Source organism: Rana temporaria, chromosome 3, assembly GCF_905171775.1.
Source record: "Rana temporaria chromosome 3, aRanTem1.1, whole genome shotgun sequence".
NCBI lineage: Eukaryota > Metazoa > Chordata > Amphibia > Anura > Ranidae > Rana > Rana temporaria.
Genome location: NC_053491.1, coordinates 237,647,606 through 237,671,022, shown reverse-complemented (window position 1 = coordinate 237,671,022; position 23,417 = coordinate 237,647,606). Strand labels below are relative to the sequence as shown.

General features: G+C 42.6%; 1 protein-coding gene across 3 annotated transcripts in view; it reads left to right on the top strand.

The window, feature by feature from the left end:
- The window catches only part of HTR4 (5-hydroxytryptamine receptor 4), a 609,312-nt gene extending 587,879 nt beyond the window's left edge, over positions 1-21,433 (top strand). For 2 of the 3 annotated variants that reach the window (XM_040344503.1, XM_040344504.1), the window contains exon 7: positions 20,568-21,433. In XM_040344503.1, the coding sequence (XP_040200437.1) occupies positions 20,568-20,655 (88 nt within the window). In that variant the 3' untranslated portion in view covers positions 20,656-21,433. The remainder of the gene's footprint in view (positions 1-20,567) is intronic. The other variant, XM_040344505.1, reaches the window with a different exon arrangement.
- Positions 21,434-23,417: the final 1,984 nt, after the last annotated feature.

Sequence of the window (23,417 nt, the reverse complement as noted above, 5' to 3'; positions counted from 1 at the left end):
CGACTCATGTGTAATCTTACAGGAGTATGGTATTTTGCACTTAAAAGTCTATAATTATAAACATGCCTCTAGGGACTCACATTAGTATTACAACTAATCCCTTATGCAGTATCTAATAAAATAATTACAGCACTCACAAAAGTGCATGGATTTTTCCATTAAAAACATTTTTGCCAAAAATAACAGTAAAAATAAAAGAAACATCAATTACATAATCATATTGAAATATTGCAAAACGTCCCAAATAAAAGTGCTTCAATCCATATAACGCCCCGCTGATGACGTGGAGATCCACAAAACATATGTCGGAGGCAGTCTGACATCCCCGCTCCACAGCTGATCCGGCGCACACACTCTGCACTTTTGATTGGGACGCCCTACACCGAGCAGCATGTACTATCGATACAGTCTCCTGTAAACAACGCACACAGTCCTAGTGCCGGGCGGGCACCCTCCAAAGTAAGAGGCCAATCAGCCTTGTATGTTTTTATATATTTTATTAAAGCGGTATCACGCTATTAGCTTTGCTTTTGTTTTGCTGATGGAATCTTGAGACACCATTTGCCCAGATATTACTACCTCCTGAACAGCTGGTGTATAGTGTGCAGGCACTTCAACCTGCTCAGCTCTGCAGACCTTATTTTTAATTAAATAGGTCCACTCCATCCGGTAAGCGCATCCCCTGACTTGAGCACATCGGGTGAAATCTAAACAGATGGTGGTGGCTGCATTATCACATAGTAGTTATCGCATGAATACCTATTGAACTACCCTGCGAAGGCAACTTCATATGGACTGCGTTTTGTGTGGTGCTATTTATGAGACACCTTACTATCCTTTTCACACCAATGTGATTTCATTTCTCACGAGTGTTTGAGATAACTTTTTTGTTCATACTAATTTATTTCACGTGTTTTATATGTACTCACTCTGCTAATTAGACACTATACAGTATGTGTTGAGTTTTCTTTGTTCACCAGAGCGGTTTATTACTCTTATATTATCTATTATACCACCCCTACCTTGGGTCCCTACTAGTGAGGGTTTCCCAATGGTTAGGTATTTAGTTCATTAGCGCCCTCTATCACACCTATACATCCGATTGCACTATATTAATTTTAATATTTTGACTCAGAGGAGCAGCTTGTCACGCATTCATTCACAACGTGAATAATCATTATTTAATTTATTTTTTATTTTATTTACTTTCTTGGCGCAGAAACACAACCCACTCACAATCCATATAAAGTGCAGTAGTGCTCCAAACTTCCACTCAGTGATGTGGCACACACCCTTCTTATGTCCCCACTCACCGGATGAAATGGACCCCAGCTTTTCAGTCTAGGGGTCGAGCTGTAAATGGTGACTCACAGAAGGTCCAATGGAGATCTCCTCCAACATAATACGATATATTATAGAACAGAGCCTTGGGGGCAAGCTGCACATGCTCAGTTTGGAGTGTATTGCTAGAGAGTTTATTTTTTTCTTGGGCTAGTGCATGTGATCAGCACAGGGCCAGCACTGTCCAGACAGAGGGTCAGGGGTCCTGCAGCCTCATAAGACAGTCATATGAGAATAAAAACTCTTCCTACAAACTTTACCCACTGCTCTGCTGGACGCTGATAGAAGTCACAAGACTGCTCTAACGGCTGATGAGAAAATGTTGGCATTCATGGTTCCCTCAAAAAAACTTTAGCTCCCCAGTGCAGGCAGCACTTATTCAGCCCTAGACCATGACACGTCCACCACCATGCTTGACTGTAGGCAAGACACACTTGTCTTTTTACTCCTCACCTGGTTGCCGCCACACACGCTTGATACCATCTGAACCAAATAAGTTTATCTTGGTCTCATCTGACCACAGGACATGGTTCCAGTAACCCATGTCCTTAGTCTGCTTGTTTTCAGCAAACTGTTTGCAGGCTTTCTTGTGCATCATCTTTAGAAGAGGAAGACAGCAATGCAGACCAATTTGATGCAGTGTACAGCGTATGGTCTGAGCACTGACAGGCTGATCCCCCACCCCTTCAACCTTTGTAGCAATGCTGTCAGCACTCATACGTCTATTTCCCAAAGACAACCTCTGGATACGACGCTGAGCATGTGCACTCAACCTCTTTGGTCAACCATGGCGAGGCCTGTTCTGAGTGGAACCTGTCCTGTAAAACCACTGTATGGTCTTGGCAGCTCAGTTTCAGGGTCTTGGCAAACTTCTTATAGCCTCGGCCATCTTTATGTAAAGCAACAATTCTTTTTTTCAGGTCCTCAGAGAGTTCTTTGCCATGAGGTGCCATGTTGAACTTCCAGTGACCAGTATGAGAGGGTGAGAGCGATAAAATCAAATTGAACACATTGCTCCCCATTCACACCTGAGACCTTGTAACACTAACGAGTCACATGACACCGGGGAGGAAAAATGGCTAATTAGGCCCAATTTGGAAATTTTTACTTAGGGATGTACTCACTTTTGTTGCCAGCGGTTTGGACATTAATGGCTGTGTGTTGAGTTATTTTGAGGGGACAGACAATTTACACTGTTATACAAGCTGTACACTCACTACTTTACATTGTAGCAAAATGTAATTTCTTCAGTGTTGGCACATGAAAAGATATAATAAAATATTTACAAAACTGTGAGGAGTGTACTCACTTTTGTGAGATACTATTTGGCACTGGGACAAGCAGATGGTAAACAATGGATGGTTAGAAGATTGAACAGTATGGAAATGTTTTAAATGGAAGGATGACAAGTTGCAGAGTATCAGAAAGTTGTTTGTAGTGTGCCACTTACCATTCTCACTCCTGCAGTACCATGACCCCTCTTTCACACAACTGGATACACTTGGGAGATCCTCCAGAGGTGTTTCAGTGGATCGTCTCCTGCAAATGGCATCATAGGTATAAATCTAGTAAGGGGCTGCATTTATTTAAACAATTTGTGTCCACATGTCTGGAGTGGACAATACTTCCATGTGCTTCTGGGCCTCTGTCATGTACACTTTTCTTCCTTGGACGGACTTCTTGTGCACTTAGCTCTGCTACCTAAAAAAAAGTCCAAGGGAGAGCAGCGTCTGTGGGAGTGACCAATGCGTGTTCTGAGGGATTGGGAAAGGGGCGAGTAGGGGGGGTGTTTACTTAGTTTGGGGTATTTGTATTAATGCAAAATTCTGAATTGAGGCTAGAATCCCTTAGTGAGTAAACAATACTTTATAAATGAACATTAATGAACATGATGGTTTGTGGAAACTTGTCCCCTAATATAGAGGCAAGTGAAGAAGTGTTCTCATACATGAAGGTCAGTGGAGAGTTGTTCTTTTTAAATTAGTGGTAGGTAAAGAGGTGTCTTTCTAAATTGGTGGTCAGTGGAGAGGTGTCCTCTTACACTGATGGTCTATGGGATGGGATGGTCAGTGGAGTGATGGTACATGGCGTACCCTGGTGGTCTATGGCAACGTTCCCACTAATGCTGTCAGTTTGTGGAGAGGTGCCTGCTTAAGCCTCATACACACGGTCAGACTTCAAACAAACTTTTCCGTGGATTTTTGTTTGAAGGGCGTTGGTCGTGAACTTGGAATGCATACACATGGCAGGACTTTTTCAAAATCACTTGGTTTTTCACCTTTTTTCTGCTCTTTACCGCCACCCTTTGGTCAACTTCTGCTATTGTTGGTCGATTTTAACATTGGTTCTGAGCATACGTGTTTGCACTTTGGACAAAAGTCCAATGGACTTCTGTACACACGATAGGACTTTGCACCGTAGGACTTTTGTTGCCGAAATGTTTGTCCATTTGCAGAGCGAACTTTTGTCTGATGAAAACCGAAAAAGTTTGTCCAATGGAGCGTACACACGGTCAGATTTTTTTGAAAACCTGCTAATTTGGAAGTTTGTTGTCAAAAAGTCAGACCATGTGTATGGGGCTTAACACTGGTGGTCAGTTTACAGCTGTCCTCTTAAATTGGCATTCTGTAAAAAAGAACACCCCTCAACATGGAGAGAATGATTCTTACATGAATTGAGTTTGGTGGTCTCAGCCCGACTCCCGGTTGGTGTGCTATGCGAGGTAAGCCTGCGCTTAGTACGCCCACCCCCCCTCCCACAAAAACCACCACACTTACACGCACTCGAAATCGGGTTAACATGCATGCACTTTGACCACGCGGTCTCTAAAAAAGAGAGGCGAAGGACTAACGGGGCTGGTTGAGCGGGCAAATCCTCTCACTCCCTTATAGGCAGTCCCTCTGCCCCGTTGGGCTTCAAAGCGGAGCAGGTAGGGCGGGAGGACCCCCTCACACACCCGCCATTGCCACCCGGGGCATGGAGAAAGGTGGCAGATTGCCTCTGGGGGAGGCCTGCCTACTCCCAACTCCTGCAGTCCGGCTCCTCTCTCGAGTACAAGCACAAAAATACACTTTAAAAAAAAAAAGAATGATTCTTACACCCGAGACTATTGGGAAGAATGCTCTGTTATACTGGATTGCGAAAGTGATGATCCTATATTGGTGGTCATTTAAAAGAATGCATCCTACAGACAGCTAAAATTATCTCTGCAGTCAATAGTTACTTACTTGAGAGACAAGCTCCACTGGTCCCACACCACTGGCTTTGTAGAGTAACTTGAATGTCAGAAGGTCAATATGTTTGAACAGTCTGCTGGAAGACACAACACCCACTTATTGCCTTCACCTGGGGTGGCCTGTTCCCACTGCCCTGTCATTGGTACACCCTTCTAAGATTGCTCATTTCAAATTCTTTGTAATAATGAAGCAAAGCCCCTGATCGGTGTGTGCCCTCACATAAAGGACAGAGAGTTAAGCCTCCTACATACGTTCGGTTTTCTTGGCAAGAACCAGCAAGAAAACTGCTGGCAGAGCTTTCTTGCCGAGTAAACCGAGCGTGTGTACGAGGCTTTCAGGTTTCTCATCAAGAAAACTGCCTAAAATCTCAACGAGAAAAATAGAGAACCTGCTCTCTATTTTCTCGTTGTGATTCTCGGCAGTGTTTTCCTGCCAAGAAACCCGAGAGTGTGTATACTTACCTGTCGCTGTGGAAACCCGCGCATGCTTGAAATGACTTTGACACATGTGCAGTAGCTTCCTAGGCATAGGTAGGGTGCAGCAAAACGGGGCCAACGGCATCGAATGCGATGAGCGCATGCTCGTCGTACTCGATAATGTCACTGCGTTCTTGCCTTTCAAAAGAACTGCGGTTCTTTTGAAAGGAGTGTCTGTACACTCAGGCTCCAAGAGATTCTTGCCAAGAATCTCGTCAGGAAAAACGACGTTTTTTTCCTGACAAGATTCTGGCCCGTGTGTACAGGGCTTCAGAGATTATGAAAAAGTAAATAGTAAAGATGCTGAGAGATAGATGAACCTGTCACATTTTTCCACCTCAGCCTAACCTGCTAGCACCGCAGTGATTATAATATGAAACAAGGTTTTGTAGGCTCTACACATAACACTTTCATAAGTCAAACTGTTACCGTGCCAATGCTCAATCTTCTCTTGTTTACTACTGAATACTAGGTGCATTTGCTAACAGAGCACTCTCTCTAACAATATACATTAACAATATCCCATTGTTGTATAAGGAATTGGATCTTAGCATTACCTTTCGTTTTATAGGTCTTCAGTGTCAATCTTTACGTAAACCCAATAGGATATTCATAGAGCAATAGAAACATGGTTTTGATTGAAACATGCACTCTGTTCCTTCCTTTGGAAGACACGATAGAATAATGTTTACAGAAAGAAGATTGGAAGCAATTGCCTCCAGCTTTGTTTACAAATGATACCCTGGTATGCTCTTTCTTAGTGTAAACGGTGGAAGAAACGGTAAAGCCGTTTATGAGAATCTGACTAAACCATTCAATGTTTTCTTCACAAGATATTAAGTCTGTTTGATGTAGGATGTTTAAATGAAACCCGACTTTATTGCAGACCTGAGATATTTCAAAGCAATAATATTTATTTTATATCTAAATCTGTAGGTGTTAGCTAATGACATACTGCTTATATGGCTTCTTATAAGCTTCTTAGGAGGCTAACACCCTAAACATAACTTAATGAAACATGGGAACACAAAGCTGTTAACAAAGAACTGTCATGTTAGAGACCAAGGACATTTTATATCATCATGACTGACTTGTACACTATGTCCTAAAAAGGACCAAGTCCCCAGATGCTCCCACTGAGCTGGGATCATTAAATCATAATAGCTGTTCAACCAGCCAGGAATCTTGTGAGCTGATAACTCCTGTGCTCTCCAGCATTGTTTGTTTGCTGTTACCTCCTTGGACTGCAAATATCCTTCCCAAGTTATGGAAAATATAAGGAGGTGAAACATTTTTCTGTGTGACTAGTGTGAGCCAGCCCTAAAAGTAGGCTTAGTACTGGTTGATGAAAAAGCATACCTTACTGCTAAAATGGATTTTTTTTTTTTTTTTACTGAATTAAATTATATTGGGTTTCTGCTGCTTCTATAAACCAAAGTCACTGCCCAAGCATTTCAGTATGTATAAAGCCTGTGATTTAAACGTACATTTTCAATGCTGTCCTTGAAGCCTCCTAAAAAAAAAATTTCTGTCAGCTGTATTATTTTTTTCTAATTTTGGTATTGTTCCCAATGGCAGTGCATTAACAAATCAGAATTTTGAGAATAAATCTATACTAAGAGGAGTTTGTTAAGCAGAAGTTGTTGAATATCAATGGCATTGCTATTTGTTAAGACACACCTGTAAACACCCAGAGGAGAAGAATGATGCCATACGGAAGAGTGCGTAACAGACTGCAGGCCTCATGAGTGCATACTATGCAGAGTGCAAGGCTCAGGAGTGCATAGTGCAAACAGTGCATGGCTTAGAAGTAGTAACACAGAGAGTGCAGGGGCCAGGCATGCATTACATACAGAATGCAGGGGTTAGGAATGTGTAACACGTGCAGTGTAGGGGTCAGGGCAAGAGTAAGTATCGCTTAAGATTGCATATCAAAGAGTACAGGGGTCAGAAGTGGTGATCACACAGAGAGGTCAGTAATGCATATCACATTCAGAAGTGCATCACACTTAGGCTAGTACACAGAGTAAAACAAAAAAATACCCCCAGTACAAATTCCTCACAGTACAAATATACCTTAATGGTCCAAACCAGTACAGATCTGCCCTGCACAAACTTCCACCTCCTCAGTACATATCATTCCCCCCTAAGCCTCTAGTAACTTCTTAGTACAGAACACCCTATCCCAGCCACTTCTAAGCACAGACCCCAATACAAGTCACCCCCTCCCAGCCCATCCCCTCAGTACAGAACTTCCCCTCAGCTAAACTCACTCATCAGATGCATCATCAGTGGCCAAAGCTATTTGACCAAAGCCAAGGAGAGCCCACTCTCAGGCCCTGAATTGCAGCTGTCGACAGGCAGAAGCAGCACTGCAATGCAAATACTATGACCACTGCAGTGCCGAGCAACACAAAAAAATGTCTGCCAGTTTCATCTTTGGGACCTGTAGGTGCGGGGCATGAACCCTGGATTCCTAGCACTAGAGACGCTCCTGTGGGAAACAAAAGGTATCTCACATGTTTTTGAAAACATCATGGTTTATGAAAACCTGTAAAAACTGTTGACTTGTTTGTATAGGTGCAGCTACCATAATCCTGACACACTACCAAGTTACTAATCTAGAACAAGTATGTAGATTGGGAGGTCAGGCTTTTCAAACTTGGCAGCATTGTTCTTGGCCAGGAACCAAGTTTAGGTTCTGAAGCAAGGATTAGGATGACCGCTCCAGAGCATTCACATTTAAAAAAAAAAATGAGTCAGCATCAGCAGTTCCCATATTTATATTTTCAAAGATTCACCTTCACAAGACCTAAATAAAACTTGACATATTGATTAAATAAAAGATAAAAAAAAAAAAAAAACTTGACATATTTTCACCATCATAAATGAATGCACCTTTTCTCTAAAGTCTCAAAGGAATAGTATTTGTTCATGTCTCATCTGCATTCTGTGAAATATGTTACCTCTTGCTCCTTTTCTCTATTAGGCTTGTGCTTAGAAATCTTCCAGTTCCTGGGAGTACAGAGAGGTGTGAAACTGGATGCAAGGATTTCAATCAGCTGCTACAAACAAATAATGCAATTATAATGAAAAGCTAATCATCATGAGAGCCAATTAACTACTCTGAACAAAATTTTGTATATTTTAGACTCATATGTTGCATCCACTTCCCATAAAGTTCTTCAGACTTGCAGAGCTCAAAAAATGTGTGCTCTTTAGTTTGCAACAAACAAGATAGTGCTAAATATCTAAATGTTTTAGTAGCATCAAGTAAGATAAATCCACTTTGACACTGCTATGCAAAACATGGCGATTGGGTATTCATTAACCACTTGCCTACTGTGCACATACTTCCTGCCCAGACGAGATTTTAGCTTCCGGCACTGCGTCGCTTTAACTGACAATTACACGGTCGTGCGACATGGCTCTCAAACAAAATCGACGTCCTTTTTTTCCCCACAAATAGGGCTTTCTTTTGCTGGTATTTGATTGCCTGTGCGGTTTTTATTTTTTGGGCTATAAACAAAAAAAGAGAGTCAATTTTGAAAAAAAAAACAATATTTTTTACTTTTTGCTATAATAAATATCCCATTTTTTTTTTAAAAAATGGGCAATCGCGGGTACCCGGCGGCCATCGCGGCCGCCGGGCACACGCATTGTGTTCCCAGTGACACACGCACGCCCTAGAGGCTTTAAATGACAGGAAATCATATGACGTCCTGTCAGAACAATAGAGCATTCCGCCCGCCGTCATTTGTGTGTCATAGTGGTTAAAAAAGAAAAAATTCAACATCACTGAATTTACTTATAGCTGGATTCAGGTAGATGGGCGCATCTTTCAGGCGGCGTAGCGTATCGTATTTACGCTACGCCGCCTTAAGTCAGAGAGGCAAGTGCTGTATTCACATTTGCCTCCTAAATTACGGCGGCGTAGCGTAAATGGGGCCGGCGTAAGCACGCCTAATTCAAATGAGGATGAGGGGGGCGTGTTTTATGTAAATGATTGGTGACCCGACGTGAGTGGCGTTTTTTACGAACGGCGCATGCGCCGTCCGTGTACATATCCCAGTGTGCATTGCTCCAAAGTACGCCGCAAGGATGTATTGGTTTCGACGTGAACGTAAATTACGTCCAGCCCCATTCAAGGACGACTTACGCAAACGACGTAAAGTTTTCAAATTTCGACGCGGGAACGACGGCCATACTTAACATTGGCTAGGCCACCTAGGGGGCAGCTTTATCTTTACGCCTGCGTACCTCTTACGGAAGCGGCATATCTTTACTGCGACGGGCACACGTACGTTCGTGAATCGGCGTATCTAGTCATTTGCATATTCTACGCCGAACTCAACGGAAGCTCCACCTAGCGGCCAGCGTAAATATGCACCCTAAGATACGACGGCGTAGGAGACTTACGCCGCTCATATCTTAGCCTAATTTAAGTGTATCTGGTTTCCAGAATACGCTTAAATTTACCATGGCGTAGATTCAGAGTTACGACAGCGTATCTACCGATACGCCGGCGTAACCCTATGTGAATCTAGCTATTAGAAGGCTGGAGACTAGGATCTGGTAGAGAGGGATCGGAAAAGAATATGCCATATGTAGAGCTACGGGAAAACAGGATATAGAGAGGGTGGAATAATGGAGGGAGTGGGGGTCAATTGATACAGCAGGCAACGTGAAAAACATTTTAAATGTCTTCCTCAGAAACATAGGTGTGCGCAGCCTATTGCATTAGGATGTGCACCCCAAAGCCCAAACACGCACTACCGATCATTCACAATGTTCATTCAGAAAGGAAGGGGTCGGTAAATTACATATTTACTGGCCCCTTCCCCACTCCTAAAACATCCCAGCAGCAACAGCCAATAGTTGAGGAGGGAAGCTCCTGGCACACCCTGTGCGCACGCCTATGCTCAGAAAGCAGATTGGGAATCGTTAGAGAATAAAAATCATAAACGCATAGGTTGGACTAGATAGGACATATGTTTTTTTTTTTTCAATCTAAGCTCTGTAATTATATAACATAATAGTATACTAAATCTAGTTACTAAATCTTAGGACCAAGGGAAACTATGATGAATATGTATAAGTGAGGGATGTGCTGGAAACACACTTGATTACTATGGTAAGTGAAAGGCACATTTGGTGGTAAGCAAGATTTCTAAGACATGGGACTAGATTTGAGAAATGTATATTCAGACTGCTCAAAATAAAAACATTAAATTGATCATTTAGAAGATTAAAAAAACAAGGTAAGTGGTACACCTACCCCAAGTTAAATAGCAAAATTATTTGGGGAATGTTACAAAAATCTGCATTATTTGCTGAAAATTTAAAATATGAGGTACAGGTTTTTGGTCATATCAACATAAAACCTAACCAAATTACATTTTTGAACTCCCCAATAAAAAAGAGAAGGTTGAAAATAACATTAGAGGATTCCCGTTGTTAAAAGCACTGGGCCTGGATGAGTATGCTAATGAGTACTGCTATATGGTAAAAAATTACGGTAGATAGTCCCCATACTGTCTGAGATGTATGATGCATATTTTGAGGGAGGAAATCATTCTCCAAAGTAATTTTTGCCAGCTAATATTGTCTTAAAGGGGTTGTAAAGGTTCATTTTTTATTTTCTAAATAGGTTCCTTTAAGCTAGTGCATTGTTGGTTCACTTACCTTTTCCTTCGATTTCCCTTCTAAATGTTTGTTTTCTTTGTCTGAATTTCTCATTTTCTGTTCCTCCTCAGTAAGCTGACTAACCCCCAGCCAGAACGGCTCGGACGATGGGGGCAAGCTTACTAAGGAGAAACAGGAAGTGAGAAATTCAGACAAAGAAAAAAAACATTTAGAAGGGAATATGAAAGAAAAGGTAAGTGAACCAACAATGCACTAGTTTAACTGCTTGCCAACCAGGTCGGCTCTGCTGGGCGAGGTCACGTAGATCTATGTCATCTCGCCGTTCAGCCAATAGGGGCACACGTGCCCCCCCCCGCTTGGCCCTGACACCGACGCACGTGCCTGGCTGGCGCGATCACCGCCGGGCACCCACGATCGCTCGTTACAGAGCGAGAACCGGGAGCTGTGTGTGTGTAAACACACAGCTCCCGGTCCTGTCAGGGGGAGAAATGCCTGATTGTCTGTTCATACAATGTATGAACAGCGATCAGTCATTTCCCCAAGTCAGTCCACCCCCCCTTCAGTTAGTGCATTGTTGGTTCACTTACCTTTTTCCTTCGATTACCCTTCTAAATGTTTTTTTTCTTTGTCTGAATTTCTCACTGTTCCTCCTCAGTAAGCTGTTTTGGCCGACTAACCCCCCCGCTCGGATGATGGGGGCAAGCTGACTGAGGAGAAACAGGAAGTGAGAAATTCAGACAAAGAAAAAAAACACTTCGAAGGGAAATTGAAGGAAAAGGTAAGTGAACCAACAATTCAAAGCTATTTAGAAAATAAAAAACAAACCTTTACAACCCCTTTAATATTAAAATCTGGGAAGAACTCTGCTGTTCTATTGCACTACTGAAAACAGACTTGAGCTATTATGGCAGAAAGATTGAAGTGAGTAGTTATAGATTTATGATTTATGACTAGCTGGTAAATATACCCCCCCCCCTTAATAATTCTATTAAATGAGCTTGAGGAACTTGTGTCCTTCTTCATCCCGACCAACTATGTAACCTAGTGAAAAGTGCTCACTTCTTGATCACTCCAGTGGTCTCTTCTTGCTCCAGCACCAAACATAGCGTCTTACCAAAGATATTAGACCCCTGAATGAAGGTCATAAATGCACTGGCCCCTGAAGATAATCTTTTGCTAGGAAACATGTTTTGCGGAGCCTGAGTGGCTGATATCATAACGCATGCTGGCTTTTTTTTGGCAGGTACATGCTGTATTTTGTCTTCCCGATGTGAGTACCCATTGGAGCTTTTTACAATAAAACTTTTTTAATGCCGCGTACACACCATCACTTTATGTGATGAAAAAAACGTCAATTTAAATGACCGTGTGTGGGGGAAAACGTCGTTTTATGTCTTGTGAAAAACAACAACAAAAATTGAAGCATGCTTCAATTTTATGTGTCGTTTTTCAAAACGTCGTTTTTTGTGTCACAAAAATTGACTGTGTAGCAAAAAACAACGTTTCTAAACCCGCGCATGCCCAGAAGCTAGTTATGAAGCGAGCTTCAATGGAAAAAAGTGGTGAACGTAACCTCGCTTTGCTAGAGCATTGTGAAAAAACGATGGTGTGTAGGCAACTTCGTTTTTGAAAATTAAAGTTTCAAAAACGTTGTTTTTTACTTCACAGAAAATGTCGTTTTTTTTCCATCACATAAAGTGATGGTGTGTACGCAGCATAACAGTACTGAGCTATGAGTCTGTCCTCTTAATCTTTCTATGGCTCATATATGATGCTTTGAGGAGATGTAATACTTGTTTGTGGAGGTTCATCTGACAATTGCCTCGGATAATTTTCATGTGTTTATGACCTTCTTTCTAATGTCTGATTTCTTTGGAAAGTGGTTGTGTTTAGTGTTGGAGGACAGGAGTGACCACATGTGATATTTATTCTGCACAGGGGTGTACTCACTTTTATTGCCAGTGGTTTAGACATTAATGGTTGTGTGTTGAGCTATTTTGAGGGGAAAGCAAATTTACACTGTTATACAAGCTGTACACTCACCGCTTTACATTGTAGCAAAGTGTAATTTCTTCAGTGTTGTCACATGAAAAGGTATAATAAAATATTTACAAAAAAAGGGGTGTGTACTCACTTTTGTGAGATACTGTGTGTGTGTATATATATATATATATATATATATATATACACGCACAGTATATATATATAATGTATATACACACACTTACGGGCCACTGGCACTTTATTAGGTACACCTTGCTAGTACTGGGTTGGGTTAGACCCCCTTTTGCCTTCAGAACTGCCTTAATTCTTTGTGACATAGATACAACAGGTGTCGGAAACATAGATTTTTGTTCATATTGACATGATGGCATCACGAATTTGCTGCATATTTTCCGGCTGCACATCCATGATGTGAACCTCCCATTCCACCACATCCCAAAGGTGCTCTATTGGATTGAGATCTGGTTACTGTGGAGGCCATTGACAGTGAACTCATTGTCATGTTCAAGAAACCAGTTTGAGATGATTTGAGCTTTGTGACATGGTGCATTATCCTGCTGAAAGTAGCCATTGAAAGATGGGTACACTGTAGTCATAGAGGGATGGACATGGTCAGCAACAATACTGAGGTAGGCCGTGGCGTTTAAGCGATGCTTTATTGGTTCTAAAGGGCCCAAAGTGTGGCAAGAAAATATCCCCCACAGCATTACACCACCTCCACTAGCCTGAGCCATTGATACAAGGCAGGACAGATCCATGATTTCATGTTTATGTTTATGCCAAATTGCGACCCTACCATCTGAATGTCACAGCTGAAATTTAGACTCATCAGACCAGGCAACATTTTTCCAATCTTCTAGTGTCCAGTTTTGGTAAGCCTGTGCGAATTGTAGCCTCAGTTTCCTGTTCTTAGCTGACAGGATTGGCACCCGGTGTGGTCTTCTGCCGCTGTAGCCCATCTGCTTCAAGGTTCAATGTGTTGTGCATTCAGAGATGGTATTCTGCATACCTTGGTTGTAACGAGTGGTTTTCTTGATCATACATCACGGGACACAGAACCTTAATTACTTAATGGGTTATGTAGTCACCACAGGTCAATTAAAATTGAGTTCCTCCCTACGCTACGAAGAAAAATGCTATTTTGATGGTCTGGCTGCGGAGACCTAGGAGCTATAACCGGACCCATTCCTCGGGCTGATATCAAAGGCCTAAGATGGTTGGTACCCGGGCCTCGTGTTCAGAAGAAAAAAGGTTTACCTGTAATGTCTCTCTACAGAGGTCTGGGCTCTGGGATCCAGACTTTGGTGTACTAATACATCTGTGGCACGAAAAGTTTCTGGCAGAGTCTTCTACAGGTCCAGGTATGAGGTTTTCTCTAATAAAACCCTTTGTAAACCTGAAGGTTGGCACAACTTGCCCGCCGTGATGGGTGAAAGCTGGAACTACTTTTGGTAGCTTTCCTGTGGCGTGGATCAGGTTAGAAGATTTTTTTTTATTTATGTATTATCTTCTTGGAGTAGGATGTCTTTCCTGGGTTTCACCACTGGAGGGAGTAAGTGCAACCTGATGTTTTCTTACATAGCCTTCCAGGATATACATGCTCAGTGAAGTCGGTCATAATAACACCACTCGCCTCCTTCCGCTGCAGGCTCTGCTACGATATGCATGCAGATGCCCCCCAGTAACTCTCCCCCGCTTCCTTGTCTCCTGGGGCTGCCATGACAGTGCGCACACGTGCGAACGTTCGCGCGCCAGAAACAATAGTAGTTGCTAGTGCCCATGCGCAATGCATGATACCTGTGTGCAGGCATCAAGAGGCTGGTTCAAAAGCCCAGCATGCCAGAGCTTTCTGTAAGCAGCATGGACACAGAGCTGTGGGCTGTAAGCAACCCTGTGGATTGAACCAGGCAAACCTAAGACTCCTACTCGGCATCAGGTTGTGCAGTGAGCTGATATGTTTTGTGTATTGTAAGACTATAGCACAACAGTGATTGCATTTATATATTGTGGTTAGTACCTTTGCTTTGCAGTAAGGACTATGTCTCCTAGAACAGGGTCTAGGGCATGTACGGCTAAGGATTCTGAGCTTGCCTGCAGTTTACCACCCCCCTCTGTTAGCCTGATAGCAGCCTCACAGGATGAGCCCCTGTCTGGTTTTGCAAGCTCCTGTATATGTCACTGAGGGCGCTTTAAAGGTGGCTATGGATGGCCTGGAAGTAAGGATTGCTAATATTGTCGCAAATTGAGAAATAGCAGAAAATGGGGTAGATCCCCTTCATCTGCTTTGGCTCTCTCATCAGATGAGCCTTTTGAGAGTGAAAAATCCCTCTCAAGAGATGAGGATCATGTGCAGTCTGAGGACTCAGAGGATGAGAGGTTTCCTGCGACTTCTCAGTCGCTAAAGATGCAGGTGCAATATTATGCAGAGATGGTGCCTCTGTTTCCTCTTTGGGATCTCGGAAATCCCTGCAGGCTGCTTGCGCCTTTCCAGTTCATCCCTTGCTGGATAAACTGATGTATGATGACTGGGTTCACCCAGATAAACTGTTTTCTCCTCCTAAGCAGTTCTCCCTCCTTTATCCTATGGAGGAAGGTTTTACCAAGAAATTGGGGCTACTTGCTATTGATGCAGCTATTTTTTGTTCAAACAAAAACCTGACCTGTCCTTTAGACATAACGCGCAGGGTTTCAAGGATCCAACTGATAAAAGCTGGAATCCCTATTAAAAGCCTCCTCTGCCATGGCTAGGGCTGTAGTACATCCTGTTGTTGCAGCCATTGGTGTATGTCAGTTCCTCAAGGAACAAATGAAGCAGATGATTAACCTCCTCCCTTCTGAGAAGATTGAGGTTTATAAGGACCTTCCTAAGGCCCTGTGCTTTGCAATTGATGCGATTATGGACTCTGTTCAGCAAGCATCTCACTTGAATCTCCTGCAGGTACGCATGCGCAGGTCCCTTTGGTTAAAACATTGGGAGGGAGAGGCTTCCTGCAAGAAATACTTGGCAGCGTTCCCCTATGGGGGTGAGCGCCTGTTTGGAGATGGCCTGGATAAATACATCCAAAAGATTACCGGTGGCAAGTCTACCCTATTGACGGTTAAAAGAAAGAGTAAGCATCCCCCATTTAAATGTACTCTTTCTTCAGCCCCTGGAAACTCAGTCTCCAGGCAGTGGCGACGGCCACCCCAGTCTAACACTAGGGGAGAAGCCCAGAGCCAAGCCCAAGGGCAAAAGGGAACCTGGGGTTCAAAGTCTAAACAGACCCCCAAAACTTCCCTATGAAGGGATGCCCCTGTTTGGCCGAGTGGGGGGAAGGCTGCTACTTTTCGCAAACGCCTGGCGGGACGAGATTCAGGACAAGTGGGTCACCTCCACAATGTCCTCAGGCTACAAGCTGGAATTCAGAGAACTTACACCACCCGTTTTCGGAGATCAAGATGGCCAAAGATCCAGAAAAAAGAAGGCCTCTACTACTGGCCTTGGAACACCTGTTGTTCCAAGGGGTAATCTTGGCGTTAGCCCTATAGGATCAGCGGTCAGGATTCTATTCAAACCTGTTAACGGTTCCAAAACCAAATGGGGATGTCAGACCTATCCTAGATCTAAAGAGTCTGAATCAGTTTCTGAACATTCGCTCCTTCCACATGGAGTCTGTTCGTTCAGTTGTTTCCACCCTTCAGGGAGGAGAATTCCTGGCATCAATAGACATCAAAGATGCATATCTGCATGTGCCAATATTTCCCACTCACCAAAGACTTCTAAGGTTTGCAGTGGATCAGCGCCACTTTCAGTTTGTGGCCCTTCCTTTCGGGCTGGCTACAGCACCTCAAGTGTTCACAAAGATACTGGCCCCGGCCTTGGCAAGGCTACGGGCACGAGGCATAGCGATAACAGCCTACCTGGACGATCTGTTAATCATAGATCAGTCCGCTGCTCGCTTGGGCCACAATGTGCACAGCACAGTGGAATATTTAGAGTACCTAGGCTGGGTCCTCAATTTGGAGAAATCTTCCTTGCAGCCTTTAAAAAAGGCTAGAGTACTTGGGCATGATTATAGACACATCCCTAAGCAAGGTATTTCTTCCCAAGCCAAAGGCAAAAGCCATAGAAGACTTGGTCCGAGTGGTAAGGCAAAGAGAAGGCCTTCCATCTGTCTTTGCATGAGATTGTTGGGGAAGATGGTAGCCTCATTCGAGGCTGTCCCTTACGCCCAGTTTCACTCAAGACCGTTACAGGGCAGGATTCTGTCAGCTTGGAACAAGGAGGTTCAGGCCCTGGATCTTCCTATGGTTTTATCCTCAGGGGTTCGCCAGAGCCTCAATTGGTGGTTGCTCTCCCAAAATCTGTCGGAAGGGAAATCCTTCACTCCAGTTACCTGTAAGATGCCAGCCTTCTAGGCTGGGGGGCAGTGCTAGAAGAAGCATCTGCCCAGGGAAAGTGTTACGGGGCCGAAAAGCTCCTACCCATCAACATTCTGGAGATTCGGGCAATTCATTTGGCCCTCAAAGTTTGGTCTTGCAGACTGCAAGGCTGGCCTGTTCGGGTTCAGTCCGACAATGCTATGGCCATAGCCTATATCAATCACCAAGGGGGCACCAGGATTCTGGATGCCCAAAAAGAGGTGAATCACATCTTGGCCTGGGCAGAAAGGCATATTCCTCTCTTATTTGCGGTCTTCATTCCAGGGTTAGAAAATTGGCAGGCGTATTTTTTCAAGCTGCTAGCAACTGAGTCCAGGAGAATGGTCTCTACACCTCGACATGTTTCAAATCATATGTCAGAAATGGGGAACCCCAGATGTGGACCTGTTGGCTTCCAGGGTCAACGCGAAACTAGACAGTTTTGTGTCAAGAATAAGAGATCCCTATGCTCAAGGCTCAGGTGCCCTGACAATCTCATGGGATCGGTATTTCCTGATTTATGCGTTCCCTCCAGTACCCCTCCTCCCACGATTCCTTCAGAGGGTCAAGAAGGAAGGAAAGACAGTGATTTTGGTCGCCCCGGTTTGGCCCAGGAGACCCTGGTACGCAGAAGTCGTAAGGATGGCAGTAGGAAGACCTTGGATTCTTCCATTACGCCCACACGGTTTGGCTGTTGAGACCCACATTCTGAAGAAACTTGGGCTCTCAGGGCCAGTCCTATCCACCCTGGTTAATGCTAGGAAGCCGGCCTCCAGTCTCATCTACTACAGAATCTGGAAAGCATATGTTTCCTGGTGTGAACCCAGAAAGTGGCATCCTAGGAAGTTTGCCATTAATAGGATTATTGATTTTCTTCAGTTGGGCTTAGATATGAAGTTGGCCTTGAGCACTATCAATGGCCAAATCTCAGCTTTTTTTTAAAAACTGCTTGCTTCTCATTCCATAGTTAGGGCCTTTGCTCAGGGTGCACTGCGGTTAAATCCGCCGATTAGGTCTCCCGTGTGCCCATGGGATTTGAATTTGGTGTTGTCTGTTTTACAGAAGCTACCTTTTGAATCTTTACACCAGGTTTCTCTAAGTCTGTTGACACAAAAACAGTTTTTTTCTTGTAGCCCTATCCTCGGCTAGAAAAGTATCAGAATTGGCAGCTCTTTCGTGTAAAGAACCGTATATGATTATTCATGAAGACAGGGTGGTGCTACGGCCTCACCCAAATTTCTTACCCAAAGTGGTTTCAGATTTTCATCTGAACCAAGATATAGCCCTACCATCTTTTTTTCCACATCCGCAGTCTGCGGAGGAAGAGAGTCTACACTCTCTAGATGTTGTAAGAGCGGTAAGGGTTTATCTGCAAGCTACGGCTCAGATAAGAAAGACTGATTGTCTGTCCATTCTGCCACAAGGCCCAAAGAGGGGCCAGGCAGCGTCAAGATCCACTTTTGCAAGGTGGATTCGACAAGTCATTATTCAGGCCTATGGTTAGGAAAAGAAAATCCTTCCTTTCCAGGTGAAAGTGCATTCGACTAGGGCAGTTGGTGCTTCATGGGCAGTGCATCACCAGGCCTCCATGGCTCAGATCTGTAAGGCTGCTACTTGGTCTTTGGTCCATACATTTACCAAATTCTATCAGGTAGATGTGAGAGATTACGAGGATGCCGCCTTCGGGCGTAGTGTGCCGCAGGCAGCAGTATAGATCCTCTGGCTCGATAGTGGTCTTATTCTGATCTGTGTCTCCCTCCCCTCTAATTTTAGCATTGCTATGGGATATCCCATTAAGTAATTAAGGCTCTGTGTCCCGTGATGTATGATCAAGAAAATAGGATTTTTTAATACAGCTTACCTGTAAAATCCTTTTCTTGGAAATACATCACAAGGCACAGAGCTCCCACCCCTCTTTGGAGTTAACGTGGAACACTTATTGCTTTGCTACAAAACTGAAGTACTCTCCATTTGGGAGGGGTTATATAGGGGAGGAACTCAATTTTAATTGGGTTTGCCAGTGTCCAATCACCTGTGGTGACTACATAACCCATTAAGTAATTAAGGCTCTGTGTCCCGTGATGTATTTCCAAGAAAAGGATTTTACAGGTAAGCTGTATTAAAAAATCCTATTATTTGAGTTACTGTTGCCATTATATCATCTCAAACCAGTCTGCCCATTCTCCTCTGACACCAACAAGGCATGTTAGGCCCATACTGGAAATGTAAAAATTGCAGTGGTCCAGGTGAAGTTCTCAGCTTTCCTAGGATTACACAGGAAAGCCTGTGGCATTTCTAGATGCACAGGTCGAATTTGGAGTTTTATTGTAAGTCAATTGCTTCTTTTTCCCCAATTTACCTTTTTTTCAGGGACTGTAGCACTGCATTTTGACATGGGGTGTGGAATCAAAAGTTAAGTAGATCTTGCAATTTTATCCAAGGTCCATTTTTAGCTGCTCACAGAGTCAAGGGTTCTGTTCAGTCTTTTAATAAAACTTGGTATAATCTCTTCATCGACCAAAATACATATTTGACAGAAACTAATTTGCCTTTATCTGCAAGCTGAAAATATAAAAATGAATTATAATATCTAGACTTGTATTCCACATAAGAGGGAATTATAATAATATTCTTTGTAGAGCTTCCAATAGCAGACAACGGAATGGAAAAAGCAACATAAAAGAAAGTGAAATGCTCATTGATTATTTAAAGAATTGCAAGCAGAAGATGGAGCAACAGTCAAGCATGCCCCCCAACCTCATACTGCAATAGAAATGTTATGTTAAACAGTAGAAATTTGAAAGTTGCCTTTTATTCAACAAATGGCATTAGTGTAATAAAATTATTTCACAAATCAGATGAATTGGCAAACTTCAATTTTTTGGGGGGTTGGCCTAAATCAGGGGTGTCAAACTCAATATCCTAGTGTGCCCCATCAGCATTATGATTGCCCTCAAAAGGGTCGGTTGTACCTGTAAGATTAGATGTCCAGTGCATCCCCTCCCCTTTACATTAGATGTTAAGAGCCAACCAACCATCAGAAGTCGAACCAGCCACTCTCCCTTACATCACAGAGCACCCCCCTTCCCTTATGCTGCTGCTGGGAAAAAGCTGGATGTATTGCTTAAAAGCAGAAAGTAAGGGTCTTGAGGAGGACCAGAGGAGGGCTGGAGCTCTCCTGCAGCTGCAGAAGAGGTGTGAAGGCCACATGAAATGGCCTGGAGGGCCGGATTTGGCCCACGGGCCTTGTGTTTGACACATGTGGCCTAAATGAATGCATACATACAGCTGTGCTTGGATTTCCTGATTTTTGTAATTCTCTGCAATGTCCAATTACTGACCATAAATAAGAATGTGTTAGGGAAACAAATAAGAAAATCCAATTTTCCAATTTTGGATTGAGCATCTTCACAAGTGCATTATTGCTTATTACATGCTGATTATGTCTTGTTTTATTTTTTAGATATACAGTTCTATATAATGGACATCACCAGGAGCAAGACAAACTTCCTATCCATATTGATCCAGAGTCACAAGAATCTTGTTTTTAGTTAGCAGCATACAAACCCGAAGCCCAAATTGGTGGAATCCAAAGCTAAAGCCAAGCATATGACGTTAACATCCTGTTATTAATTCGCCTAACTGTAGAGGTGGAATCAAAGTCAATTGCAGAATTACAATGTATTACATCTGAGGTGGAGTTCATTGAAGACCATGCATATTTTCTCTCCAGAAGCTTTTGTTCCACACTACTATTCAGACAAATGTTCTCCAAACACCTCGGTCAGACAATCCACATATTCTGTTTGCTACAATAAATTTTCTATACTAATGCTTAGAGGTTTATACTTGTAGCGTAAGATTGTGAAGGCCAATGAGAATCCTAAATTGGGTGTGCCTGAACCTACACAGGAATACCAACCAAAGACTGGAGGCTGGATAATCAGAAGGTTTATGTTTTTATATGTAAAATAAAATATATACATATATGTATTGTGTGTATACAAGTATGCACATGTATACTTCCCAGTGCCTAATCTTAAGGGTAACTGTAATACAGGCATTGTGTCTACAGAGATCAGACAGGAGAACATCCATTATTGTGTATTATATGGTGTATCTGCATGTACCTTTTTCAGCCTGACATCATTCATGTTAAATTGGTGGGTAAGATGGCATTCCCATCATTTATGCTTGTACAGTTTGGCTGATCAGCAATTGTTTCATCTGCAGTATCTTCCAAGAGCTTCCGTGTTCTTTGTTTAAAAAAAAAAGCAGCAAAAATAGGTCCGTGATTATTTAAAGGTCAGTTTGACTTCCACAAAAAAATGTTTCATATAAAAGTCGTGTTCCTGGGATTGTACTCTATAATATTATCTTGTTAGAGACAAAGTATTTTGTGCATTTTATAGCAAAAGGTAAAAGCAATTATATACTGAGAAAGACCTATTTCACTTCCTTTTCTATATGTACATTTATACAGTTACTGTTTACATGGATTGAGGCCATTTCCTCTCATTTTGCTTCATTTGCAATTTTTCATTTTGTTTTTCGCAAGGTTATTCTGGGTTAACATAGTGAAATGATGTACAGTGACCCATAACAACAAATCACAATCCAGTTTGCAGAAAGTTGGTGCAGTTCGACTAATGAAAGGCGATTATCAGTTGGCTGCAAAACACCTGATCCATGTTGTGGGAAACTGCACATTGATTTTGCAGGACATTTTTTTTTTTAAAGAATAGACTGACACAATATACTGGATTCATGTAAGATATGACTTAGAACGATAACATTGTTCTGTATATTGACATATTTCTGAGCTCTAAAACAGCCTTATTTATCAAGGAGATATATTTATATGTAAAGAATATTTATAAATATTGCATATAAATGAAGCTAATATTTTCTTAATTAAGATGTAAGTATCCAGTATTTAACATATATATATATATATAGTGCCATTGGTGCAGTGCTTAAGCCCAACAAAAAGTGCCATAACATGCAATCTTAATTTCCGTCACTTGTAATGAGGTACATGAAGGGACTCTCATATAAATTTACATTTTGGCATTTTTTGTAATGCAAAAATATGTTTATGTTGCAAGTTAAGCATTCCAATGACTAATGCCCTGTACACACGATCGGAATTTCCGATGGGATAAAATCCGATGGAACTTTCCGTCGGAATTCCGTTTAAGCTGTCTTGCATACACACTGTCCGACCGTGCAAAACGCGGTGATGTAAAACACTACTACGAGACGAGAAAAATGAAGTTCAATGCTTCCGAGCATGCGTCGACTTGATTTTGAGCATGCTTGGTTTTTTCTCCGTCGGAGTTCCACACAGACGATCAGAATTTCCGATAGGATTTTTTTCCATTGGAGGAAAATAAAACATGTTCTATTTCTAAACTCCGACAGAAAAAAATCCGATGGGGCCCACACACGGTCGAAATATCAGATGAAAAAATTCCGTCTGACTTTTTTCATCAGAAATTCCGATTGTGTGTACAAGGCATTAGAGTGTACTAAAGCTTGAGGAAAATTAATCAGACATTGAAAAGACTCATACTCGTATCCTTTTCACTTATAACCTTTTTCTTATTATACTTTAACAGTATATAGAACCAAAACTTTATTTCTCTAGTTTTGAAAAAAAAAATAGAGAAGGGTTAACACTCTTTTCGCCCTCTTTGTCTCTTTGGGGAGATTTCCCTTCACTTCCTGTACTGGAGATGCAACAGAAAATGTAAATTGAAGGGAATGCTCCTCTTAAGGTGCATTCACGCTGTCTGCGATTATATGCAAACACCCCAGTGAGGGTTCCTGCGATTAGCTGCAAGAGGCAGCCCCCATTGATAGCAATGGGAGGCAGCTGTTTCTCGTAGCTAATTGCGCCCACTCGCATGTAATTGCTAAAGCAGAGATCACATACGAGTGATTGGTCTAGATGCAGACTGCCTGAGTCCAGGTCTGATCATTCGCATGTGATTGTTGCATGAGCAATTACATGTTAGTGGGCACGATTAGCTGAAAGAGCCATAAGCCTCCTATTGCTGCCTCTTCCAACTAATCGTGGGAACCCCCGCTAGGGTTCTCGCATTTGGAAGTGTGAATGCACCCTGAGACAGTTGTCATTAGAACAGGTTTCACTTTTGGAAGATTTACCCTCACTGTCCCCAGTGACAAATCTAAAATGTTGGATTTTCCATCACTTTATGTACTGGCAACAATGGTCACTATGATTTAAAAGGTTAATAAGCCTAGCAGGGACATATACAGCAAAAAAAAAAACTTGACTGAGGGCCCA